At 43.8% G+C, this 27,993-nt stretch overlaps 2 protein-coding genes across 4 annotated transcripts; one reads left to right on the top strand and one right to left on the bottom strand.

Moving 5' to 3' along the window:
* Nucleotides 1-858: 858 nt before the first annotated feature.
* On the bottom strand, nucleotides 859-18,283 carry pax3a (paired box 3a). 3 transcript variants are annotated; one of them, XM_040143710.1, is made up of 9 exons: nucleotides 18,199-18,283; nucleotides 17,220-17,455; nucleotides 16,596-16,725; nucleotides 16,170-16,313; nucleotides 6,915-7,114; nucleotides 6,187-6,352; nucleotides 5,789-6,012; nucleotides 2,059-2,322; nucleotides 859-876 (listed from the first exon to the last, which is right to left on the bottom strand). In XM_040143710.1, the coding sequence occupies exons 1-9, from the start codon at nucleotides 18,281-18,283 to the stop codon at nucleotides 859-861; spliced, it is 1,467 nt and encodes a 488-aa protein (XP_039999644.1). The 3 variants fall into 3 exon arrangements, with proteins under 3 accessions (XP_039999644.1, XP_039999645.1, XP_039999646.1); XM_040143711.1 differs by having other exon boundaries at nucleotides 5,789-6,009; XM_040143712.1 differs by lacking the exon at nucleotides 2,059-2,322.
* A 6,943-nt stretch (nucleotides 18,284-25,226) lies between these two features.
* LOC120798957 (E3 ubiquitin-protein ligase RNF186-like) lies at nucleotides 25,227-25,886 on the top strand. Its single transcript, XM_040143754.1, has one exon. It carries the CDS (start codon nucleotides 25,227-25,229, stop codon nucleotides 25,884-25,886), a length of 660 nt encoding a protein of 219 aa, XP_039999688.1.
* Nucleotides 25,887-27,993: the final 2,107 nt, after the last annotated feature.

Below are 27,993 nucleotides of genomic sequence, written 5' to 3'. Positions count from 1 at the left end.
GCTATTTTTCATCGCTTGATGATTTCCCCTGATTGATCAATGCACGCAACCCAAAATTAATGGCATTAAAAAGAGAGAGCATGTATTTGAGGATATAATCAGGGACATTTGATCCGTGTTCATTTACATCACATGAGGTATGAATGTATTGCACTTTCTTTGGGTTGCAGTGGTTTCACTATGACTCCACACGGCCTCGATTCATGCCTTCCTGTTGGTTTTCCTGGTGTAGTCACATTTTTTATCTCCAATGTTTTACCAGAATCATATCAATCTACAGTTAATATCATTACCCTAAGACACTGTGATGAAGAGATCCTTAGAAGAACATTGCAGCTGAGCAAAGCACATCATCACTTTCTTGCCTTTTGATAACCATTAGCCATAAGAATCCACCCCTCCCCTATCAAGGTGGCCCCAGAAGCACAGGGGGCTTTCAAAGTCCGCCTCAACTTGCAACTCTGCCACTTATTAAAATAATCAAATACAGAATCTTGAATGTATTTACTTCCCTCTCCCCACCCCTCTTCTTTTTCCTCTTTAAGCATGGACAACAAATCGTGCCTGGTCCTTGGAGCATGACGTGCCAAACAAAGCGAGTGCCAGGTAACAGGAGAGGCTGCGCCTTTGGTCCTAATTATTCGAGTCAACCCCCTCCATCGCCGTCACTACACCTCCATCTCAACTGGTTCCCTTCCTTGCCGTAGGAGAACACCCCGACCCCTTCGCCCGCCCAACCTCTTTCTCGCTGTCCTCGGGGCCTGGAAGGTTTGGCAGAGGCAGTGGGTGGGGGTACTCTCTGGCAATGAATGTCAGACTGGCCAGGGGAAGCCTCCTGCTCAGGCCATGTTGGGGCCTTCATATAATGAAAGGCACCTGAGGACGACAAGGAAAGACAGAAGGATGGTTAAAGAAATTCCTTTTGCACTTAATTCAGCTATAACTGCTTAAATCCTCTGATGGTTAGCGTAGCAAAAAGTGTGAATTTTGAAGTTAAGTAAGAGGTGTGATGTTGACAGGAAGGACTGTGGCTGACAGAAGGGGGGCGAGAGCAGGTGAGAGCAGGTGAGAATGGAAACTGGGGTCCTAGGTTAAATAATAAAACTCTAAATAAAAAAATAAAAAAACAGGTGAAGAGCTTGGTGAATCTCCCTCGACATTCTTTGAACTTTATGTGGCTGGTAAAACTAGCCTGAGACGGAGCCTTAGCCTGGAATATCTGCTCGGCTCTGCTCCACTGATCAATAACAACTCTAAATCTGACCTCGAGTGGGACACATGGTTCTAATCCTGGCCTGCCAAGGGCCATAATCGCCCCCTGTTAAAGAGCCTCTTACCCTCCCTTTAAACACACACACCTACATATCTGCACTCACATATACACATAGACACAAACACATTTCCCCAAACCCCCAAAAGCTACATGTGGGTCTCTCCCAGGACCGGCTAAATTAATGACATCAAGATGTTGTCACTGATGGGCCAGTCAACATGTGGTAGTGTGCTTCAGATCAGCCCCAACAACACACCGCCCCGACCAACACACTCCCCTCCCTCCTGTCAAACACACTTTGGGAATGGGCTCCTTTCATTTGGGCGGCTATCTTTGTTACACAGGGGTCATTACATGGCTTGGTGAGCTACACTGAGGGTTTGATGGGCTTGCTCATCATACGGGGTCATGAAAGGACAGTGAGTGAAAGTGCGTGTGCTGGGATAAGACCCGGACATGCCTCTGCATTAGGCCACGTGGATAGCCCAGTGATGGTAATGTAAACTGAGGTAACCTGGCCACTAGCGCTCTTCAACATACATGTAATTTCAGCACAGTGCTGGGTGATTCGAGAAGCTTGCTCATCAGAGAGGTCTATGCAATTAACATGGCTTGTGAGTCAGAAAATCAAAACTAGGTAGCGCAACCAGAACAGGGGTTACAGAAGGACATAACCGCTAATCAATTGTATATAATTCATATTCAAATCTAGAAATTAAAATCCTTAAACACGCCTGAATCTTTGACAGATAAACATTAAAACAAACAGTGTATTTCAAATGTACCTTGCTCTGACTGTACTGTCCATACTGGTAGGATGGATGGTGATCCACGGCGTAGGCCGGGGAGGTGTAGGAAGGTGGGCAGTAAGACTGGGTGCTAGGTAGGGTGGGCATACTGGTCAGGCCTGGTAGAGCCTCCAGGCGCTGAGAACCATGACAGCTCGCAGCTATGCCTCCGTTAGGCTCCAGGCCTCCGGTCAGCGGGGAGAGGCCAAAGTCACTCTGGGACTGATGTGGCACTCCACCTGGGTTCAACAGGCCCATCACCTGAGGGGAGAAATGGAGGACAGCTGATGAGAACCGAATTGTATTGAATATTAAAACAAATGTCCAAAAGTTTTCTGGTTTCACCATGAAAATCTAAATAAAACATTCCACAAAGTAAATTTTAAAACGAAATATACAAAGGCAATTTTTATTCCTTTTTTTTTCTTTTTTAGAAAAATAAATAGAAATAGATCAAAATAGTCTAAGTCTTACTTTGGTTGATCATAATTTATGGAAGAATATTTAAAAAATGATTTTCTGGCAAATTTGATGTGTTTGAAGCAGAAATTAAAAATATTTGTATGTGTACTCTGATGTTTTGGTCTCCTCAGAGCCATACACTTTCCTTATTGTCTCTCTCTCTCTTACTTTCTGTTGTTGCCCTAAAATCACCGTGTCCTTGTGAGGCCAGGGTAAAGACACCAAAGGGTACATGGGAACAAGAGCCAAGCTGTGTTTGTGTATGTGTCTGAAAGCTACCTCTCTTATGTGTGGAACCGTGTATGAAACAGTAAGAGTGTGTGTGTGTGTGTGTGTGTGTGTGTGTGTGTGTGTGTGTGTGTGTGTGTGTGTGTGTGTGTGTGTGTGTGTGTGTGCCTGTCTGTCTGCACGGGCATGTGTAGTAAGCATTTTTTGCTCTGATGTCAGGGGTGTAGGGGTATCGGTGATACACTGTGAACAGCTGCACAAAGTTTTGCGTGAGAAGCAAAGTCATGAAAATGTCTAAAAAATGAAGTTAAAGAAAGTTACAGTCCATGTAAGAGAAAATAGAGCTAAAGCCCAGCACAAAACCAATACACGCAAAATAACAAAAGAACATGAATAAAAAAATAACAATAAGGCAAAGAATAAGTAAAGTGATGTAAAATTAAAAGTGATGTAAAGACGAGGCTTTCCCAACTGGCAGCCAGTTAGCACACACACACACACACACACACATTCTGAGGCAACCCCGGTGTCTTTAATGTATGTAATATACAGTTGGTGTGTCAGAGTGATCTGACCCCACGGATCTGACGAACACAGCAATGTGGTCCAGCACTAAATCATTATAATCTTTCTGCAGAGAGTGTGCACACATTCTCATGCACAGTCTATTATTTGAATATTTCTATAATCAAATATCTAATATCTTCATTGTCATTTGTGCAGGGGCACAGATTCCATAGAATACAAATTCAGTCACCAAGAAATCTGCAAGGCCTCACGGGAAAAAAAAGGTTATTAGTATAAACCATTAAATTATTGTTTATAAACCGCAGTTTTTTAAGGGTCTCATACAAACATTTTTTATATGGTCCATTGCTGTTTGGCCATATGTCCTCACAAAATCAAACATACTGTATAATTCTGTTTGTGCATGTGTTTGCATGGGCACATGGGCAAACATTAGTTTGTATGGCATGTGCGCATGTGCATGCTTGTGTCTTAGGATCTGCGCCTGATCTACATGCTCATGTGTTCATGTACTTTCTGTCTGCAACTGAAACAGCAGCAGTTCCCGATGGCGTGTCTGTTTTGAGGTTGTTCCGGGGATTAGGTCTCAGGGGGGTGCAAATCCCAGCCACTCGCTTCCTTGGTGAGAAAGGATTCCTTTGGTATGCACCAGATCAGCAGTGAGACGCCCGAGACCCAGCACCACAGGGAAACCACTGGCCTAACTGCTGTTTTAAAGGTAGAGCTAACTGCTCAGACGAGAATATCACCTATCCAAAGTAAACGCTGTCCATATCACAACGCCATGGTGCTCTAATGTGTCTATCTGGAGTTAAATGAACCCCTGAATCTCCTTATGGATACAGAATAGTAGATAGGGTAGAGTAGCTTTTATAGACCAATTTGAAGTTCAGATAACCAGATAATTCTAGGCAGGATTTAACACAAAATAGACCAAACTATGTAGTTATTCCAGAAAACTGAAGATGTAAAGTTTTCTGTGAGCAAAGAGGTCTTCGTGTAATAACTATCAATGTCATAGAATTTAATCAATTCTCATTTCCCCTCCTTTATTAAGTTAATATCAGGAAATTAATTCTATCCTCATCTGAAATAGAGAAAACTGTATTGCAATATACATTCAAACAGCTGCAGTGAATATATGAATTAAAACAAATTAGCCAACAAAGTGAGTCATTTGCATATATTACACACTTTGTTACGAGGGGATAGATTACTTCATTCCAATCAATTAAGACACTGGAACGTTCCGTGATTGCAATTCCAGACTGAGAAAACATTCCAGGCACGCCGTCCCTATGCAAGATGAGATGTCCATTCTGTATGGAGCTGCCTGCTAAGGCTAATGCTGAAACCATCCATGAGGCCACAGCACCTTTGGCCTCTTTATTGGAGTTAAAGTCACTCAGTGACCCTGTGGGTGTGAACCACAGCCATGCGCTCGTTTTACAGGATGGCAGCCCCCTACCGCGTTTGCATCCAGTTATGCTTCAACAAAGTAATTAACTGAAGTACAAATTACAAGTTGGAGCAGTTGGCTAAGATTAAAACCATCAGCAACTGATGCCTGCAGCGCACCGCATGTCATCTTCACTCTCCTCTGTCTCTCTCTACTTTTATCAGTCCAATAAAATTAAGAATCTACAAACAACAAGGTTTAAAAGGTAAATATGGCTAGTTCTTGAGGAACAAAAAAACAAATTCTAGTCAGTAACTAGAGCACAAATATGAAAGCAGTTAATTATGCCTTCAGCAACAACGGTGCCACCTTCTACTTTCTGACCATGCACCCTGGCAGCCACAACAAGGCTGTCCTCTTTTTTTTCAATATATATACATCCTCAGGCATTCACGTCGTAACAAACCTGCCTGAGGCAGTTTTTTTATCTGTGCCTGACAGGAGTCTGAGATTCTCTCTCATGGGAATTAGTACCCAGCATGCATTGCATGTGGGCTGGCCACCCTTTGTGGCGGTTAAAAGCTCGTTTTACGCCTGTTAGTCCATCTTCTGGACTGGTAGGGAGCCACTGATGGACACTGATGACTGTGTAATCGACCATAATTGTCTTTTCAGTTTTGATTTGTGTCATCATCCGACATCCATGCATCCCTCCTCGTGTTTGGTCCTATCTGCCTCCCCAAAGACTGACGTTTCCCACATTTGAAATTCATCAAACAACCCATCAGAATAAACAGCAATGAAAACCTACCATGTTTTTTAGTTTAACAAGATTTCATCAATGTCACTGCAATGACACCTCAAAGGTCACACAGAGGAGTGTGTGTGTGTGTTAATGTGTGTCATTATCCCCACATATGGTGCATTTCATAAACAGCACGAAGAACTACAGGCCTCCTGTTTCATGGTGTGATAACTTATGTGTGTTGTGTGTATTTGTTTGAGACAGAATTTATGTGTGCATATGTATATGTACATGTATGCAGATATTCAAATATTTGCTCGTTTCTACTCCTATGGTTTATATCTATAACAGACGTATAGACGAACCTGTGGTGAGAGGCTGTTGCTGATGGTGGGGTTGACAGTGTTGGTGTGCGCTGTTGGGGCCACAAAGCTGTCCGAATATCCTGAGAAACCGTGACGTCCGGAAGATAGGCAATACGCAGAGCTTCCATCCTGGGAACCTGCTGACGAGCTGAGCCCACTCTGGTGCATGGAGGTGGGGGGCAGTGGCTGCGGTCGGTGGACAGTACTGGGCTGCTCGGATGCTGCTGAGAATCAAACATTCTACTTAAAATCCCATGTTGACAAATCAAGAAAAGTTTTGCTGCTATTGTTGTCACATAATTTCGGATTCTATGTTATCAAACTGCAAAAGCATCGCTGAATTCTGACATTTTAAAGCATTGATTCATCGTATTTTTGGTGTGTTCGGTTGAACCCACCTTGAGCTATGGAAGTAGGAGGGTAGGGGCTGTCAGACAGCTGATAGGGCTGCAGGCCTGACATGGCTGACGGAGGGAAACCACCGGGGATGAGGTGGTTGAAAGCCATCAGTTGATTGGCTCCAGCTTGCTTCCTCCAGCGGGCTCTTCTGTTGCTGAACCACACCTGAGAGAAAGAACAGAGACAAGAGTGTTGATTTTTTTATTTATCTGCTAACCCCATAGAATAACTTGACTTGTACAGTGATTATTTGGTCTTCTGTATTTGTGAGTGCACTTGGTGCATGTGAATGTGTGTGTGTGACCTCTCTGACCTATTGCAGGGAGCTGAACTGATAGAGATCTTAACATCTAGAGCGTGCAGTGAAACAACAGACATTACATCTTTGTGTGCTACTGCAAGTCACTGGGTTCAGTTAATGCCAGAGGGCTGTTGCAGCTGTTAAAGCCTATATTAAATAAGGCATCTATTTTGAGATCTTTACACAGCTATTTTCACAGAGTCTGACAAAAATAACAAACTGTCTTCATACACAGTGGGTGAAGTGTGCATGTGTTTGTCTGTGTTTGGGGGGGGGGTGTCTTGGGGGATGTCTTATGGCTTTAAGGAATGTGTGGTAACATCCCCAGGCAATTAACATCCACATGACACATATCTATTACAGACCGACACATTGCTCTGCTGCAGGACTCTGGGGCTGAAGACTGCGTCTGTGCATTTGTCTAACCTGAACTCGAGCCTCTGTCAGCTTGGCCCGCTGAGCCAGCTCCTCCCGCGTGTAGATGTCAGGGTAGTGCGTGCGTTCAAAGGCCCTCTCCAGCTCCTCCAGCTGCTCCGCGGTGAAGGTGGTCCGACTACGGCGCTGCTTCCTCTTCAGAGGCAGGCCTGGCTCTGAGTCCACGTCGGACCCCTCATCCGAGTGACTGGCTGAAATCGCAAAAAAAAAAAAAAACTGTTACTTCATCATTCAGAAGAGTCAAACTGACACAGAATGAAACTTTGGGGTAGATACTAAGTTGAGCCACAATGGCCAGACTGGAGACAATAGATTATGCTGAGTACAACACATGGTACAGAGCCACCTCAGATTGTGTACGCCTGCTCCCTTAAACTACTCAGTGGTTCCCGAGGGGATCAAAAGCCAGAAGCTGCTTGAACATGGATTAAAGCGGACTAGATCCCTCTAGGGCGTCTATTTCCCTGGGACACTGTGTCTCTCCCAGTCTTAGCCATGCTGTGCACCATACCAGTAGGGTCCCACAGTGAAGAGCAGGCAGCCTTTTGCAGGTGCTTCTTAATCTGTTTGTTCAGTTGAGGGTAGGAGAGAGCGACTGGGTAACTGGGAGACAGCTATTGGGATCTAATTCAGCAGAAGAAGGAAATCAATGAAGGCTTGAGACTAGAAACAGAGGACTATTGCTGCATTTCAGGGGGGAGGTTACCCATCTATTAAATAATGATTAGGCTCCACAAACTAGCGTGACAGCCTGCTATTGTCCGCCATTACATGTCTGCAATCCCCCACCTCTTTCTCAGTCATACGCACACTCACAAACATGCATCTGCTGCGTCTGGGCCGTGGGCTTTCACTCAGTAAAAGTAGTGTATGACAATGTGTCAAACACAGATGGACACAAGACAGAAAGAGTTGGAATCCACTCCCAAATCCACCCCAAGGGGACCGATTAAACCTTAGGAGGAGGGTTCACTGCACCTTTTCGACACTCTGACTATGCAGCAAACACCTAAGCTGAGGGAGAAGAAATAAGGGAGTCAAAAGCAGAGAGACAGGTGTAGGCGGCAGAAAGGCTGCAGCAGAGGACAGAAGCTTGTCTGTTTCCCCAGACTGCCCATTCTCCCTCTGCCCTCCAGATTTAAAGCTTTAATTAAAAAGTGCCAAGTCAGACATGGAGGGGGGTAGTTGGGATCTCCCCTTGCCTCTGGAGCTTCTGTAGCCAAGCAGGAAATGTTTGTGCCGGTTGCCAGTGTGTGTTTGACCAGGCATTACTCACGGATTTGGTCCCTGGGAATGCTGCTGTGCTCCAGACCGCCGACACACAAGATTCTGATGCTGAGAAGAGCTCTTTATTGCAGCTGAACTAAGGGTGCCACGCTGGCATAAAGGATCACAGGGGATTGGCTGGATGCTTAGATACTCCTGGAACATGCACTATGAGCTTGGGATGTGGTTTGTTTAGGTAAGGATGTGGCCCGAGACCAGTTGGAGCAAATTTTATGATACAACAGGCATAAGGAGAGGGCCACACAGCATGAGAATAAAGCTTGATATTTTTCCTACAAACACACTTTTAAACATCAATATTGTTTGGATAGCAAGTACAACTTCCACCAATTAGCGCACATACAACACTAAAGGACAAGACTTGGAGAAACAAGCAAGCTAAGTAACATGTGGTGTCATTACCATTTTAATGATGGAGGAACAGAAAAAGAAAGAAAAAGACTGAGAACCAATGACGGCACAGAAATGAAAAGATTCCTGAGGGAGGGAAGAAGAGCTCATAAAACTCCTCAGAGGAGAAAGCTCCCCATTGGCACTGTAACTCATGTTAACTGCAGGGTGGGGGTGGATCTCTCCTCCTTTGCCCCCTTTATTTCTGTCTTTCCTTCTCTTTTTCCCTCCCTGTTTTTATTATTAGTAACTACAGAGAAAACACTCCGTCACAGACTCTCCCTTAATGGCAAATGACAGTGTTGCTTTTGTCATCCTCTGGCTTGCGTTTTCTCTTTTGCACTCTTCCTCTCTCACTCTCTGTGTTTTTTTTGTTTTTTTTGTTTTTTTTTTAAGAAACGATGTGGCCAAGCCTTTGTATCTTAGCAGGGAAAAGCCTGTGGCAGGGCTCTATTGGACCGATTACCACGCTCCATCTGTAGGAGCCATCAGGGACGCCCAGGCCCGCATTCAGGGGCCTGTCACCTGCCCAGCAGGAGAGTGGGGGGTGTGTGTGTGTGTGTGTGTGTGTGTGTGTGTGTGTGTGTGTGTGTGTGTGTGTGTGTGTGTGTTGGGGGGGGGTGAGTGGGGAACGAAGGGTGGGAGGGAGGGGGGGGCACAAAAGGGTCCAGAGAAGGGCTACTGGGAGCTGTGGAGGGGCACAGCAGGGGAGCACCCCTTCATCCCCTCCCTCCATGGCCTGAGGGGCACAAAGTTGGGGGATGGGGGAGTTGGAGGGGTTGACATGGAGAGGAGATGGGAGGCTGAAGGCACCTGAAGAAGATGCTGGGGAAGGGGTGTGGGGTGCCAAGCTAAGGAGAATAGGGGTGCTGGTCATTCTTAAAAGTGGGACCTGTCCCTTCCATCTCATGCATTCACTTCTCTTCTCTCTTTCTCCGTGCTCACCCGTCGCTGCATCCACATCTTTGACGTTTTCAAACGAGGCTTTTACGCTGATGCAGAAGCAGGCTTGTTCCCACACTTTCCCCGCAACAAACCACAGAAGAGGATACTAAACACACAAAGGGAGGCCTCGACCTCCTTACTTAAACACCCAAATCAAATTTTACGCTGCAGCTAAAGCACTAGGGAGCTGAAACTACTCCATAGCCACTCACAGTTCGGCTGTGGCTCTGACATGAATCTTAATAGAAAGATAGATTATTATCCCTCAAGTGGAAATTGGGGCTGCTACAGAATTATCCATAAAACAGAAGTTTAAAAACAAAGCAAGATGTAAGTTAGTAAACTAATTACAAGCTAGTTTAGATAGTAGAATAAATAGATATCATTTATTTACCATAGTTTAGTAGATAGTGCAGCATTCAACAAGTGAATTCAACAGGTTCCTTTTACTGATCAGAGACTCTTTAATAAAATTCAATAAGTGTATTTACAAGTGTGTATGTGCCTGCACGCAAACAATACACACACTCAGGAAGGAACAGATAGGGCTACAGACCCACCACTCAGGGCAAACAGAACCATTTATCGGTCAAGAGAGGAGACTGACAGGCGGGGAAGATAAACTCCAGAGCGTCACAGATGTGAACTTGGGGAACGTCCAGTTCCATTAGCTTCACCTGCAGCAGCAGTGCATCTTACAGGCCAAAAAAACTAAGTGAGGATTCCAACTGCGAGAATAAAGACTGCTCCCGTTTACTGCATAGACTACACGGGACAGGACTTGCCTTGCCAAGCATTCATCCCCCTCCTACCCATTCAAGAGATTTTAATATGAAGAGACATGCACACATCCACGTATGTGCACACATGTGCATATAAATTCACACATGCGGCTTGAGATGGCAAAAAAAAAAAATGAATGAGGTGGAAAAAGTGACAAAGTACAAGAGAGAATCGAAATATATTTTAAAGGAAGGGAAGAAGAAAGGAATCAGTTGAAAGTAAAAGATAGAAAAAGAAAGAAAGGAAGGGAGAGGGATGAGGAGCCCCAGTGGGAAGAGAAAGAGAGGCTGAGCATATGGGGCAGTTTATAGTCTTGTCTTGGTAGGGGCAGGCTAGCCCTTCCTCCAGGGGCTGTTAATAGAGAAGGTAATTGAGCTGGTGACATGTGTTTGCAACACAAAAACAAAGGGCAGAGGAGACAAATGAACTAGTTATTTGCCCAGGGAAGTAGATCTGGCCCTTTCAGGCCACAGAGCATAGTGCGAGTGGGCCACTGAATAAAATAGTGGCATGCCACATAGAGCCAGAGCGAGCAGATGCACTGGAGGAAAAGAATAGTTAACTGACAGCTTATGGGCTCAGCTGGGGTTAACAGTTAAGGGAAAAATGGGAGTGAGTGGGCTGCTCACTTGACTTGCTAAAAAGCCCCCAGGAACCCGCAGCTGCCTGGGAAAGGAATGGGGTTGGGGGGGCGCAGATACAGAGAAAGAGAGAGGGAGATGATGATGTGATGGACAGAAAGAAATGGAGTGAATAAGCGCAGGAGGTTGGCACTCAACGGACAAAGAACTAGCTGGCGATATGACGCTGAAAGATGTATCTCTGTCTAATATTGGTGAGGCGACAAAAAGCCACAAATGGCCCTGCGTGGCTATTATGTGTACCCAGTGTGTGGTGGTTATTATTTAGTTCCACCGTGGTGCAGTTAGGTGACAGTTTCACGGTGGCATTTCCACCCTCGGGGCAGGGACAAAGCAACTGCACGGAACCCACGCAGGGCTGCAGCAACAGGCCAGTCTGCTGCACGTTCCAGTCAAACGGGAACTAACCAGCAGAGATCCACCTCGGTCCAGCCCTGTTATGGCCAGACAGTAAAACCAAACCAATCAGCTCAAGCATACTCTTTTTCAAATAACAGCAAAACCCTATGGAAGTCTATGCAGTGTAAAATGAAAGTTCATGTCTAATCAACATTGGTTCCTTTGTGTGACATACCGTCATTAAGGAGTCTGTCATCTCTTCTCAAACATTATCATAACCTCCTCTTCCTGGGGGCCTGATAGTTTTAACAGTCAAGTGACCCTAGGTTAGCCCCTGGCCTTTTCAAAGCTACTGCACTGCGCTGCAGTGAAGTCGGCCTCACGGCCTGACCCCCCCAACAAAATCTTCACAGACACTCAACAGAGAGAGAAACCATCATCACATTCCAAGGTTTCTTTTTTACCCAACAAACACTCATAACTGGTGTATTTGGTGTATGTTTTATAAGCTTTAGGTGCACATTTTCAGGTACTACTGCTTATAATTCCTGTGTCTGGACAAATGTAGAAAAATAAATCCTGTAACGTTGAACTCTGATTCCAGAAAATCTTACATCCTAAAATTCGCTTCTATTTTAGTGGATTTCTTTGTTCAGAGAGGGAAAAAAGACATTAATCAAAACGGCAACAGAGTTGTGCTGGCGTGTCCATAATGTGCAATGTGCTGGATGAAATAGCTCCACAAAAACTGAGGCTAAACAAAGTTAAGTGATTGACAACGCTGTCTGGCTTTACTCAATTAACTATCCCATTGTGCTCCTCTTTGCAGAGTCCCCTTGCCCCCGACCCTTTTCTCTTCACACTCCTTTATCCTCCCCATCACAGAGTTTTGCTTGGCTAATACTTCCAAGGAAATAGAGAGCTCTTTTTCTACTGGGGCTCCTCTCCTTGACCTTCCATTGCTCACTGCTTCTCTTTCAGTCACTTCACAGTCTCTCTGGGGTTAGTGGGGAGAATGTGGAGAGTACATCAGCACCGAGGGGCCGGCTCGGGGCAGGACCTCAGCCCATTACTTCAAAGTTGGCCTGCATTCATTAATTGTCCTTTGAATTAATATTGGAGGATCACAATGTGGGTGCCAGCAGAGAAAGAGGCTTTAATGAAGCATAGAGTCTGCATTCAGTTGCAGATCAGCTAGTGTGGATTTTTTCTTTCTTTTTTTGAGAAAGAGTCAGCCTTGAGAATCATGCCAACACAGAACGTAAAAGTGTTGAGTATTTATATTTGAGTAGAGGGAGAGATAAGGGTCTATCTGTCTATCTATCTATCTATCTATCTATCTATCTATCTATCTATCTATCTAGCTATCTGTCTTCAGGGCAGAGAGATTGTTAAATTCTGGTTTGTTTGTCCCCAGCAGTCCACCGGGCTAAACCAGCATTATAAACACTATTAACAAGGGAAAACACAGAGTGAGGCCCAAATATAAATTTCTCCATTATCCAGCCCTGAGAGGGAAATGGAAATGTGGCTGTAGCAGACATTCCTCTGGTTGCACTGAAGCCTTCTGTCTCCTGTGACTAGTGGAGACGGTCTCCTCTAACCCTCCAATCTTTAACTTATTCACCGTGGAAATGTAGGGACCCCTAACAAACACACGAGCTCTAGAAAATCAGCATCTATCTCTCTGTGTACAGTTACTGGGTTACTGCCATGCTGCAAAGCTGCTTTTGCTCCCTGTGTGTAAGAGAACAGTATCTGTTTATATTCATCGATGTCTCATGAGAGTAGAAGTTATGAAACCTTCAAATTGGATTAGATGGCTTGGATGTGGCAGCTACACGTGGAAATTTGCAAACCAACATTCATTTCTGGATGTATATTACATACACATTCTGACTGCTTTAAAATATGGTGCACTTTCAAAGCACAAATATGATCTTACTGCTCTCCTTATGCTCTAAATATTTCTATCTCTAAATCCATGCCAAAGTTGAAGGGAGCCACTAACCCAGTTTATTTACACAAACAAAGTCCCACTCAGCTCCTTCGACAAAAGCAGCTAAATCTTTCATGTTTTGTCAGCACTTGATTCCTCCTGTCCCTCTGGCTATTTGCCTGCCTCCGGACAATAGAAGCAGGAGAATGGCAGCAGATTGTTGGAATGCACCTCAATGAAACCAATTATTACATGTTGACTGCGTTCACCATGGCAGATTTGAAAGAACTGGGCTCATTCAATTTGGCACCGCAGGATTCCCTTTAAAGAAAAGTTATCCCTTTGACTGTTTGTATTTCTGAGTTTTCTTTTTCTTCTTCTTCTCCTCTCCTTTTCACCCCAACGGCCATAAATTGATCCTGCAAGAGTGGCTACCCCTTCTTTCACGACTTTGGTTACTTTAATTAGTTAAATGAGGCTAAAGTGCTAACAGTAATAAATAGAGGAAAGGATGCTATCAATTAATTCAGTCCCACTCATGGCAAAAACAATTTTTTGGCACCACTGGATTATTCAGTCATCCAATTAAATTTATATACCAAAGATACATTGAGCTGGATACACTCCTGCTTTATGAACAAATATGATAAATGGCACAAATGATTCTTTCAAACACATCTCAAACTGCAGCTCAACCATGCACGTTGTTTAAATTCTGTACACTGGCGTCATTACAGTCCCCATGACTCGATAGTTAAAGGAAATGTAAACAACTAAGCATCGGATTCATCCCAGAAAACGTCCTTTTCCCACAGCGTTCCAGCAACTTACTAATGCCATGCAGACCTGGGGCTGCCCAGTATACTTTATCCCACAAACCTTAGCAGTCCTTTTCCCAGACAAATAAATCTAAATGAGTCAGCTTTGATCTTAGCACTTAAGGAAAGCCAACAATAGTGGTAGAGGAGAAAGGGGCAGAGAGCAACAGGCTCTCTCTCCACCACAACAATAGCCTCTGCAAACACCTACTTAATCAATATTTGGCCAGAAGACACTCTCTCAGTCCCCAAACCACCCTTTTCATATTCTAATGAAGTACTATAAAAGAGAAAAACAACAACTACTTCCACAAAGAGACACAAGAATGAAATAGCGCTGTTCTGTATATCAATAGGGGAAAGTGTCTTCGAGCTGTTTGCATGTAGGATGTCACCTATTTGATGTAAAATAGCTAATGTTATTTGTTTTCTTTCAAAAAATAAACAAATCATACCAACCTAAAGGGATTCGTTAAAGATACATCAAAAATTACATTTTTGGGTTTAAAAGAAAAATCTTTTCAAAGAGGATAATCAGCCAAGGTGCAACTTAAATTAATTTAACAAGCAAGGATGCATCCTAATCTATTGATCGATCGAACTATTTCTAATTTCAATCGTCTGCTCTGCGCTGAAGTTATTTATTTATTTATTTAGTGCAGAAATTAGTTTTATAAATTAGACATTAGTTAAAGATGTCAACGCTGTATGATCAGTATTGGGGATGTGTCTGGCCTGGGAGAGGGAGAGGGAAGTGCCCACAGATATTGAATGAATGTGTGCGCCCTAGGCGGAGAGGAAAGGGGCGGACTTTGTCTGAGATGAAAGTGGAGAGAAATAAAAGGTTTGGATTTAATCTAGTGGAGAGAAGGGTTTTCCCCGCGCTCACTGGCTGAAGGCGTCATGCTCACTGCGCAAAGACTGTGACAAAAGCCCCGTGCGCAAAAGTAACGGCACCGTTCAATTCGATTACGCAAGGCCTGATGTGAATTTAACACATTTCAGGCAAAAATCACGAGCTTTTTTAGCAGCTGCCAGATGCGTTAACGCAATGTTTATTTTATTTCCTCTGTAAGCCCGAGGTGATCATCTCTTAAAACTGAGCAATAGACCAAAAGCCAAACAAATCCGCAACAGTGAATAAACGGAATAAGTCTGCGCCCCATAAGGTGATGTTGCCAAAACACCACCACTATTTCTAGAGACCTTTTTATCCATCAATAATTAACTGTAGATTGCACTGTGTCTCCAACAGCAACCTTTCCCTTTGCGGCAATACTCTTCAGGCCGCAGCAGGTCGTAAATCAACAGGTGTTTGCCTAAAGTCTGAGCAGTCCCCCCCCCCCCCCCAACCCCTATTTTTTTCTGAATACAAACTGTAAACAGTGGAAAAAGCCCCAAGATTGGCACTTTTTTGAGTATTCTATAAACCAGGTCGCACCAGGCCTATTGGTGTCCCTGAATAATTCATCGCTCATTGCGGGTTCATAATGTCTTCTCCCGGCCTTTTGTCAGCGCCGTTTTTTCTCCCTTTCTTTCCCTATTTTGAAAGGCCCTGGCGTCTTTTTGTACACCACTGAGCCGCTCACTGGAGTTTGGCTTTTGTGCGCGTCAAAACTGAGGTGTGAGCCTCAATGGACTCTCCCTGCTTTGTCCCCTGAAGTTCATCCTCAAGTGTCCGATTGAGTGTCCAAAAAAAAAAAAAAAAAAAGTTTCTCAGGCGTGTAAGTTAGACAAATGTTTGATTATCCACTTTAAAAAAATATATCCATTTAAATGTGTTAAATCTCAGAAGCCTTAGCACATGTAAACACCTGAAACTTGAATGTATTTAATTCTCTGCTGGTTAACCAAAAACTGTTCGCCCGATCATTCCTCTATTGTTAATTTGAAATCAAAATTTATACATATATATATATGGGTAGACACATTTATTATTATTATTATCATTATTATTATTATTATTATTCAAGTTTTCTGGGGACTCTTTACACCTGAAACGCTTGTTGCTGATAAGGTGCAGACAACCAAACTAAAACCGACCTCATCGTGCCGTTGGCTTGCGGCAGTTTAGCGAGGTAAAATCGTACGTGGCTGAACTCACATCTGTCCCCCAGGATGCCATCGATGCTGTGTTTCGTCCGTGGCTCGTTCTCCTCCAGCTCTCTCTTCACCACTTCGTCGTCTTCCTCTTCGTCCTCGCCAACTCCGCCGAACTTGGAGCGCATGATGCGGCTGATGGCGCTCACTGAGGGGAGAGGGAAAGGGTAGGACGATTTGGGATAAATACAAATTAAACATGTTACAAAAACGCTGTCCCGAATACGAAGTGTCAACGTGTCCAAAGAAACGATTGTTATGTCCACAAATGAGAGGGAGCAGTTTCATTTTGTGCTTAGTTGGTATAAAGCTATTATTATGGTAATAAAGTTTGTTTTCTGTTTTTTGTTTTTGTTTTGGGTTTTTTTTAATGGGAGCTCATCATTGTCGCATCCTTCCCGGTGATCACACATTTCAAACTTTCTCCAACCTGAGGGAACGTTGTTCCTGTCGCAGATCCCGTCCTTCAGTAATTTGTCCCTGATTTCCCAGCTGAACATGCCCGGGTTTTCTGTCTTGTACTCCTCGATTTTCTTGTCCACCTCTGGAGTCGCGGTTTGCTTTGGTGGGAGGAAGGAGAGGAGAAGAGATTCCTTGTCACTTTTTTCTTTTCTTTTTTTCCTCTCTCTCTTTTTTCTTTTTTAGATTCAAGGTCTACATGCGAGACAGAAATGTTATTTGCTGCTTTTAAGATTTAGAGTGGTTATGCAAATGCAACACAATATTTCATATGGTTATTGGTCTACAGAGAGCCTATAAAGTCAAACTCCATCAACTTTTATGAACTTTCACATTTTATATGTCCTAAAGGCTTTTCCACAGAGGTCCCGTTGGGCTACATGACTTTTAATCAGCTCTGTTGAATTTTTATGAACGATCACAAGCTCATAGATTATTTAGCATAGGAGGTTATCCTCTTTTAAATAAAATCTCCCACTTTACAGGGCATGGGTTGCCTGTACGAAATTTTAGATCATACATGAACATGGTTGTTTTCTGAACACACGGCTCAGTGTAATATGAATTGCTCGCCATTACCGGCCGCATCCCTCACCTTTGGCTTGCTGCCTCCGATGGCCCCGGGCCTGATGGAGCCCGTCTCCTGGTACCGGCAGAGGATTTTGGAGACGCAGCCGTGGGACACCCGCAGCTGGCGGGAGATGACACACGGCCGGATACCGTGATGGGCCATCTCCACGATTTTATGGCGAATGTGGTTGGGTAGAGGTCTGCCGTTTATGAAGACACCACCGAGCTGGTTGACCCGACCCTGTCCTAACGGAGTGGAGACTGGACAGCGGTGCATGGGATCTAGTTAGTTGAATACTCAGAACTTGTAGAATAAACCATGTCCGTTGTCTTTGTTTATTATATATTTGTTCATATATATATATATATATATATATATATATATATATATATAAAGTGGTGAGAAGAAATTAACAAGCTGCCAAGAGCAGCTAAACCTTTAAAGTACAATCTAATATGGAAAATCAGAGTATTTTCTACGCTGCAAACTTGTATTAAAAAAAATATATAACTATATATTCAGTTTAAAAAAAATCTGACTTGTCCTAAAAGAAGTAGAAGATTTCACTCAGTGGCGTGAAAAGCCAAAATAATGTTCTTTTCAGGAAAAAAAAAAAGTATTACAAAATATTAAAATGTGAGGCTCGGATGAGACATATTACCATATTATATATTTATACACACACAAACACACAGACAAACATATGTATATATATATATATATATATATATATATATATATGTATGTATGTATGTATGTATGTATACGGAGCTTTCATAAATAAAAATTTAAAAAGCACGTCGTGCTTCCACTGGAAATGTGGACTTAATCCTGGAGTTTTTTTCTGCACAAAACGACATTTTAAATTTAAAATGAAATGAGTCGTTGACAATAATCTGTCTTTGCAGGTTTAAATCGTGCCAGACGCCGAGCTTGACGACTTTGCCGAAGTTTGGTGAAAGTTTCCTCAGACCGTGAGCAGCAACTGGTGGTGGTCTCTTACCTTCCAGAGAGTATCCGCCCCGCGGGTAATTCTGGTGAGGACTTGGTCTCATCATTCTCGGTAAACCTCCTGCAAGCGCTGTCATGGTCCCTGACCTTGTGTCAGGCAAAGCTTCGAGTGGAGCTGCCCCTGCCTGACGCTTTTAATCCGGCCAGACACCTTTTGTTAGCTGCAGTATTTCGCCCTCTCGACAGACGCGACGCAGCCTCCCTCTCTCTGAGTAACAGGTTGCTCCGGCCAGAGGGAAAACGGAATCCCGCAGAGGTGGAGCTGGCTGGTATCCAGTGGCCGGCGTGAGCTGAGGTGAGAGATGAAATCAAAGCGCAGGTCGCTAATAGTCCTGCGAGGATTGAGGGGATGGTTTGAGAGGATGGATGGAAGCCCAACATTTTATCTGTGGCCGCTGCAACCCCCCCACCCCTACCCGACTCCGAGCTGCGCCTCCTGATTGGTCAACTACCCGGACGTTCGGAGACCGGAGGGGCTTCGTGATTGGACAGCAGGAGCTCCCCTTCTGTCTGGATTGGCCTCACGAGGTCATCTCGTCGTATCAGAAGCTTCAAACTTTTTACAAAGTGCACAACTTTTAATACAATCTATTAACTAAACACACGGGAGAGGTGTATCTGACTTGCGACCATTTCCCTGCCTCTGCTGAGGCACATTGCGCTCCTCATTGTCTGGATGAGGAACCGGGGAGCCGCGGGGCTCCTGGTGGAGGAAAGTTTGAATGATGGACGAAACTGGATCAGTAAAGAGAAAAGTACCGGATGATTTTATAGAGTAGCAAATCTTAAAATCACCGAAAAACTGTAGCGTGTTACCTTGTAAGGTTATATTAGTGAATAAATAAGTCTAAAAGTTAAAAAAAAAAAAGTTCCTGGTCAGCATTTATATATTGATGACTGCACAGGTATACACACACACACACACACACACACACACACACACACACACACACACACACACACCTGAATTCTTGTTTATGGATGAATTATCAGGGTCCGTTGATATTAATATCAGCACTTCAAATTCAGTATTAGTAGTTGTTCTAGTTGATATAGTCGCTGTCTTTATTACTTTACTTGTTTATTATTACTATTATTATCATTATTATTATTATTATTATTATTATTATTACTATTATCATCATTATTATTATTGTTATTATTATTATTATTATTATTATTATTATTATTATTATTACTGTTACTATTATTATTATTATTATTATTATTATTATTATTATTATTATTATTATTATTATTATTATTATTATTATCACACATTGAATTAAACATGCCAAATGCAATGACACAAGCGAAAAAAGGGGAGCTTGTGTTTTCGACTGAACACTCCTTGATGTGTGGAGCTACACAGGTGCTCGCTATGCGCCCGGAGCAGCACCATCGCCCTATGTTTCCACGGATCCATGAAACGCGACGACAGACAGAAGAATGCAACAGGTGAGACTATTACAAAGATAATAATAACTCTTATTATTATGATTATGATATAACCGTTAACCATCACCATCGCCAGTTGTTGTTATTGCCACAGTTGTAATATTTGAGCTCTGCGGGGCTCAGTTCCTGAACGGGTGACCCATGCTGTGAGCGAGTGTATTGGTCTCTAGCCTACTGCAAACCACAGTAGGTGTAGCCGTCCTGAGGGTTCCTCGAAGGGCATGGTATATAAGACATATTCACTTTTTTATTTTTTACTTTGTTTTATTTTTCCTGACGATTGTTTTCCATCGGAATTTCGTAAAAGCTATAGCGTGAAAAGTAAAGAGGACACGCGGCGGCCGTACCCCGTGAATCACCGAAAGTATAAACGGAAATGAAACCCTCGGGAAGCTTTTGGCCGCACCAGACCGCTCAGACAGGGGAGGTCACGAGAGAAGCAGCCTATGGTGCGGACGCGAGGGGGGTGGGGGGGGGCTCTCGACCTGGGGACGAGGATCCCCTTTTTTTTTTTTCCCACGAGTTCCACCACACTCCACGTAAAAAAGCATCGCATCGTCATCCAGCAGTTGCACCAATTTAACAATTGGTGCTGCGCGGACCCGTGGTTGAGCCACACGGCAGTGTGACACATCCGTGCGAAATGGTCGATTATAGACACATAGAACCACATGAGGGATCATTTGACTTTTCTGGAGCTTGTAGAGTTTTGAAAATTATGATAATTAGGCGTGTTTAATGGACCGATACATTTTTTCCCCCTTTCCCTCAGGAATGAGACTACAGATACTGGCTGATTCCGTTTAGAGGCCTCCGCAACCTGCATTCCACGGATGACTGGTTGGTCATGACCTCCATAAGACAAACTGGTGCGCCATCAGAGCTGACCTACCGGTAGACAATCACTCGATCGCCATTAGATTTGTCAATACTTGCTGCATTATTGTCTAAACACATCGACGACGAAGAACAGATCATTGTCACAACCTCGGGTAGACAGATCAGTGAAACCTTCTTTGTGAAAATACGAACGACAGAAGCTGTTTTTTGCGGCGCTGCTGGTGTGACAGATTTTTGTTTGCTAAAAAAGAGAAGGAAAAACCCACCGGATATCGATGGAGCATAGAGAATTTTTCATCTCTGTTTTACTAAATTAAATCCCAACTTTAAAGCAGCATTTTTCTGTCCCTTTCATTACTGTATCCCACAGCATGTGGACTCGTGTATTTTTATTCCCTCTATAAGACTGAAAAAATGAAGCAGTGGACACAGAACATGTGGAAACATTATATGTCCATAAAAGAAGGAATGGGGTGGTGGTGGGGGGTTGTGGAGGGGTGTAGGGGGATGTGGGGTGTGTGTGTGTGTGTGTGTGTGTGTGTGTGTGTGTGTGTGTGTGTGTGTGGGGGGGGGGTTATCATACTAAAGTTTGACTATCATGAAAAGGATATTGGATCTACCATGTCAAATCAATTAGAGAGGTAAGCTGAGTCAGAAATGTGCTTTGGTGGTGGACAAAATGCATCAAAAATAAGGAACAAGACGGCCCCGAAAAGAAAGAGTGCCTTGAGTTTACCAGGCATACGCACAGAATAAGCCAGGGGCTTTCAAGGCTATGTTTCTGAAACCGTACACATTAAAAAAAACACAATAATTTGCTCTTCCTCCACTAAAGATAAAGTTAGTCTAATAGCCTAATAACCCATAGGCAGTTTTGATCTTGGCTGCGGCCCTACAGCGATAAGGTCCTATTCATGTATCTGACTAAGGCTTAATTAGACTACTGGAAAAATCTCCTTTCTCTCCAGAGCGACTTACAATACTGCTCAGTATTCATGATTAGCAGAACAACGCAAGATCAAATATAGATATGGTCTGAGACCACTTTGCTTGCATGGGAAAGGGGTCTCAGACCTCAGACCTCAGATTTTTGGACCCCACTGTGTACTTTTAGAGGTAATCAAATCATCACTGTGATTATCTGACCATAAGCTATAGGGAGTAAACTGCTGAACTAACCAGCTTCAACTCCTTCTCAAAATTTAAAATAGTCAGTCATGCATTCCTTATACTGTAAAATAGATACTGTAACTGTAGCAAAAAAAAAAAAAAAAACAGCTCTAGCTTACTGTGACAAGCAGAATGATACATACCTTAAGTTGATCACCCGAAATTGCATTATTCATTAGGTTTATGTAGTGGTTTTACTATGTTACAACAACAGTCGGCAGTAAAACAACATGCGCTTAACCTTTATTAGTCTTCGGAGAATCGTGGCACTGCTGTGAGGAAATTTTGAATAAAGTGCCATACCATCAGTTTCTACACTGCAGTCGCCCTCAGAGGGCTACTCATAATCAAGCTGTTGACACAGTGTGATTACTGCCAATTCTTTCTCTAGATTACTGTAAACACAGATTTGGAAATAATGAACTGTGCTGTTTCCTAGACACGTTGCCCAGATACAGTTTCTAAATAAAGCTAAAGCTTTGTGTTCTTCACTGCAATAGTGTCTTCAATCAACAAGTTTTCCTTTTATTATTCTGGTGTAAGTGTTACCGAATAATTGTGCATTTTCTGATGCACAATGTAACTAGCCTAAATGTAAACACGCAATGTTTTATGTTACCAGTGGTTGGAGGGTATGAATGACCAGCAATATGCAAGTGTGGTTTAAATTCCCCTCAAAAATCGGATTTATTTTTATATGTGATATATCATCAGTTTTGTTTGGTGTTTTGTCTTTATCAACCTGCAGCAGCTCAGTGACGACAATTGAAAGTACATTTTGCATCACAAAGACTACAGAGCAGACGTTGTTTGAAATAGGAGAAACAGATTAGAAGAACGGCCAAGTCGACATTTAGAAATGTATCTTCAGAATAAGGAAGTCCACTCTGTGATTAGTAGCCTTAGGATGTTACTGTTACAAGACGCCTCCACAACAAGCACTGTTTTTCTGATGCGTTTGATCTTATCAGATACATGCGACCCACAACATTTCAGTGGGACCTCGAACTGATTGCTGTTATCATAACAAAGACCGATAAGTTCTTTCCAGGTGTGTGAGAGAAAAGAAAAAGAGAAGCCAAGCATTTGTTAAGCATACGGCCTCTGGGCAAGCAGGGTTACTGTGATAGTTCATCAAATGAGGACTGAAAACTGTGAGCTAATAGTTTACAATGATGAATGTGCAGTGTTACCTCCAGTAAGATTCTTGTTCTTATTCTTACCCCACACCTTTACTTGAGGTGGAACATTTCCTTCAGTGTGTGTGTGTGTGTGTGTGCCTGTGTGTGTGGGTGTCTCTGTGTTTGTGTGTGTGTGTGTGTGTTTGTGCGTGACTGTGTTTGTTTATGGGAAGAAAGACTTGTTATCTGGTGTTGTGACAACACTTTGAAGTGGATTTCCTATTTCCCCCAAAGAAGCCTGAATGCGTTTGAATAAAACGCAACGATATATTTTTGATCTATACATATCTAGTATAATATCTTATGAAGTAAATAACAGTGATGCTTTGTGTTGAGTAAATTTGCATCTGTGAGGAATACTGTATGAGAGGAGGTGTGGAAATGTCTACAGGGAGCTGCAAAAATGGCCATTTATCATGCTTTTGTTTTGAAATCGCAAAATATGTGTAACACAATCCAGTCCTTTGTTGAAAACGTTGATAACTCGCCAATTGTCAAGTGCATTTTTGTTTGTATTTAGTTTGTTTGCTATAAAATACATAAATGCATAAAGATATAGGAGAAAAAACCTAATTAAAAATTTTGAGTATAACTTGAAAGACAAAACTGTTTTTGTAGCATTAAATATCTATGACATAAACACTTTTGGACTTTAGTTGAAAAGGTTTTAGTCAGCATGTTTACAAATCTTGGCATCTTTGGCTATATTTCTCTTTTCAGTCATTCAGTTCGCACATTTCCCAACCTATGGCATCCTTATTTCCATACCTGACTACGTTTGATTATGTGTGAATTATTTTACCTCGAAAACCCCCAGCATTTTTATGTCACCGACTGTCAATTCACCTTCCCAGCATGCATGATGTTTCCAAAACATCTTTAATGCGACTACTCTGTTTTCATTAATACCTGCAACTCATTTACAGTTACCCCACTTTTGTAAAGTGATTGATTGCATGTAACTGTAATCCAGTTGGACACAGGATGCTACTACCCAACCCTACGTTTTATCAGTGCAGAAACATGCGTGCATACTTTTGGCCACAAGGGGGCACTTGTCAGCCCAATGTGTTGGGACGCCATGCTCATTTCTACAGGGATATTTATCTAACCTGACTATCCTATGAAGTTCTCCGAAGACAGTGTGCTATCATGCGGGGAGGAAGTCAGCTATTATTTTTTTAATCATCAAATTAGGCCGCATGGCACACTTGTGTGGAGCACACGGTGTTTTAATCCTCAGCAGTCAATCAAAAGGAGAGGATGTCCGACCGGTGAAAGGTGCCACACGACTAAACCACCGTTTAATTCTCCCCACTGGATTGATTTTCCATCAGCAGGGGGGTCATGTTTTATTTATTTTTTCTGCTTTAACAAGAATACAAGGTCGTACATGCTGCAAAGCCCGCAACGCCATTCTCGGGAGCAGCACGATGATGGTTTATCTATGGTATAGATGCTGCAGATGTTGTCACGGCTCCGTGTCCAGCGGTGTCCTGCGGGGTGTATCTGAGCCATAGCTTGCCTTGGCAACAGGGGCAAACACGAAGTCTTCAGAGTTCCCTAAAAGGTCTTCTGACATAAATGAGTCTCCATAAACGCAAAAGGTAGCGGAACCAAAATTCTGTGTGTGCTGGGCAGACAATTGAATTACGGTCGCCCTTACGGGGTCACTGAGCTATGGGAGTGTGAAGGGCTTTTTAAAACGTGCGGAAGGTTCGGTCTCATAGCACTGCCCGGAAAGGGGGGAAAGGCCCGCGCTGCAGCAAAGGCACGCGCGCCGATATGTGCGGAGGTCGTCGGCACTTCGCCTGCTCCCTGGGGGCTTCGCGTTGCGCCGCGCCGGTGCTGCGCTGCGGCCGAAGGTGTCACTGCCGGCAGCGCTGCTCGGCGCTGTCCCCCGCCCGTGGTGCTGAAACGCAGAGGCACAGAAAACGTCAGCTCTGTTAAGTCCACCTCATACACGGGACCCACGGCTGGGACAAATCAACCAAGTGACAGAAACCAAATTGGGAAGTCAATTTGAAAATGTTTTTGTTTGTGTTTGTTTTTTTGCTGTAGTTGTTTGTTTTTCTTGTAATGCGGTAAACGGGGTTTCGTGCCGGTGATACGATCGTGATGAAGCCCAGTCTGTCCCTGTCCACGGGTCGTGCCCCAGGCCGGTTACACAACAGGTGTGAGATCGCAAAGCACGACAGCTACCGGGACTCAGCCACCGGCGCCGACTCATACCGGGGAAAAGCGGGGAGAGAGTTTACTTCGAAACGTTTTATTGTCATCCGGAAATATTCCTCAGCATGCTGTGGAATTTTGGTCACATTAACGGTGTAGTGAAATAAAGCTGCTTCTGCAAAGCCAGAACAGACAGAACATGGCGGAGGCGGTCGGACCGGGAGGCGACTGTGGCTCCTCTCCGCCCGACGGGACCGACTCGTTTCCCGGCGAGGAACACGAGTGCAAAATATGCTACAACTACTTCGACTTGGACCGCCACACTCCCAAACTGCTGGGCTGTTCCCACACCTTCTGCCAGGCGTGCCTGGACGCCCTGCACTCCCTGGGGGGCCGAGGGTGGAGAATCGGTTGCCCCGTGTGTCGCCACCGAACTCCCGTACCGGAATATCGGGTTCACAACCTCCCCGACGACACCGCCGTGACGGAAGCGCTGCCCCTTAAAAGGCAGGAGCGGTTGAACTCGGCAGACGCAGATGGCCACGCAAGCCCACCCCTCCCATCAGCAACCTCCCAGGAGAGCGGCGAACTCTGTCGGACCTGCATGAGAATTGCGTCTGCGATGGGCTGTGTGTGCGCCATCTTCTCGTTCCTGGCCATGGTGGTGTTGTCATTTCTGGGCCTCATCCTCATACACAACTTCAGTAACACTGCGTGGCCACTGGGCTCTGTCTGTTTGTCCGTAGCCAGTGTCCTCGCCCTGTTTTTGCTCGTTCTCACTTGGTTAATGTGCGCGTTGAAGCACCGACCGGAGACGGAAGCGAGCAACTTCAGTTCCCTCAACTCTGATATGATGTGATCCTCCGGCTGCAGAGCTAGGGTACATGAACTTAACTGGCCCAGGGGAATCTGTTTGATTTATTTCAGTGTGCTTGGACACCCTTATAGATGCCTTTGTCAGTATTACGGCACATGGATGGAGGACTCTAACTAACAGCACCACCAGAGACCTTTGTGGCCTGGTTTCATTAACAATGGAGGGGAAACTAGGTTTATGTGACAACATCTTGAGATCACTTAGCCCGCAGAGTTTATTAGATTTTTCTCCTTATCATGCAAATTCTGAACTCTATATAGGCCTTTATCACAGAAGATATTTTGACATGTCACAGTAGGAAAAGCACGGGTGTAAATAATACAGTGAGATATGGCTGTTTTCTGTTCAGCCGCTTCAGTGTCAGGGTCCTGGTTTTGTGCAGGCTGGCTCAATGTCACGCTGTCATGGCTTACTGGGACTGGAATAGAACGGAGCCATTGTTAATGTTATTACCTGGGCATTTCCTGCTATGACAAGCCAAAATGTCTGCTGTGAAAAGGCCGTTATTGACCCAAACTGATGACTTTATGAGCATCATGGCTCAAGCAACACTTGTATACTATCTACTAAATGTAGTCCATAAAACATTTCAACTATATCTACAGCACATGCAGTAAAGGTAAACTACTATAGGATCATTTTGGAGACAGTGTATGTGAAGCTTCAGTGCCTTCCCATATTGTTTGATTTTCTTATAGAATGTACCTTTGAAATTCAACTCCGTTATTCTTTACTTTTAACCCTTTCGAAGGGAATGCACTTTGGCCTCGAGTTCTTGTTTGAGTAAAATACAAATGGGATAGTGTGTACAGGCATGTCATGCTATGACACACGCTTGCACAGAAGGCCTTAAAATCATTGAAAGAGCACTTTAATTTGCCACAGGCTGGAATAATAGAAATATGGCTCGTTACAGCAGTATCTTCCCCTACTCCCCTCCTGCGTTTCTTAACTGCACTGCAACTATTTATACGAAAAAAATCTCATAAGGTGCTTGGAGGCTACTGTGCGAGCAGATGTGCATGTGTGCCTACATGTAGCCTATGTTTCAAGCTGTCGGTATGTAACTGAAAATTTTTATATTATTATTATCCTGCCACCACAACCTCGAACAACATGGCCTATTGTGCCAATGACAGGACCTGTTTACGCCATAACTACTTCTGTTTTATTACAACGGCTCCCCGTGGTGGACCAGGTCAGCAGGGGATCCCAGGCCAATGACCCTGAGGGGACATGAGCCTTCAAAAGATGAGAGAAATAACTCTGGGGTAGGGGGCCCAAATAAGTAGTGATGTAAAGTAGCGAGACAATGAAAGTGCAGATGACCTCTCTTAGGGGTTTTAAATCGTCTGTTGTGCTCAAGTCTGCTTTCCCAAACCATATAAACTGCAAGAAGATATAAACTCCACTAACGACTTGGTCCACGCCCGGATAACTCTCAAAGGTGTTGGGTTACAGTGAAGCGTGGAATAAAAGAATGCTTAATTGATTTTTTGGTGGATTTTTCTTCATACAAAATAGGCCACAAATACGCATCCCCTCTCACCCATCATCTCATGTGTTTGAGAAACATACACCTCACAATGTTTACATTATTAGTTCACTTCACACCCAGTATCTGGGTTATTAGATCAGTTATGATTCACAAAGATGTCTCCATTTGGTTGAGGTATCTGCTGAATCCTAATAACACAGCAGGCATGTATCTCCACTTAGTGTTATTTTAAAGGGCGACACTGGTCTCAGGAGTTAAAATCCATCCCTTTCAGGTCCCTCAAAGGGACTCCCTCATTTGGTCATCCAGGCGGCGAGTAATGCCACTTAAATGCCACCGTGACCAAAGCTTGGGGAAAAAAAGGAGGAGTGGCAGGCCTCCACTGGGAGCCATAGGCAACACTGTGTCTGGGGCAGAGGGCTTCATTTCACAGGGACTGCAGGGCTTAAAGTTAAAGATTACTTTGAAATCTGCATCCCCTACCATCAAACTCTCCCACTATATCCCACCCTCCCTCCTCCCTCAAGCCGTCACTCCCGATAAATAAAAAGCTGTTGCCACAGAGCAGGGGATGAGTTGGGAGCAGATCCT

This window comes from Xiphias gladius, chromosome 14, assembly GCF_016859285.1.
Source record: "Xiphias gladius isolate SHS-SW01 ecotype Sanya breed wild chromosome 14, ASM1685928v1, whole genome shotgun sequence".
NCBI lineage: Eukaryota > Metazoa > Chordata > Actinopteri > Istiophoriformes > Xiphiidae > Xiphias > Xiphias gladius.
The sequence above is the reverse complement of the archived record's forward strand: the minus strand, read 5'-3'. Positions and strand labels throughout refer to the sequence as shown.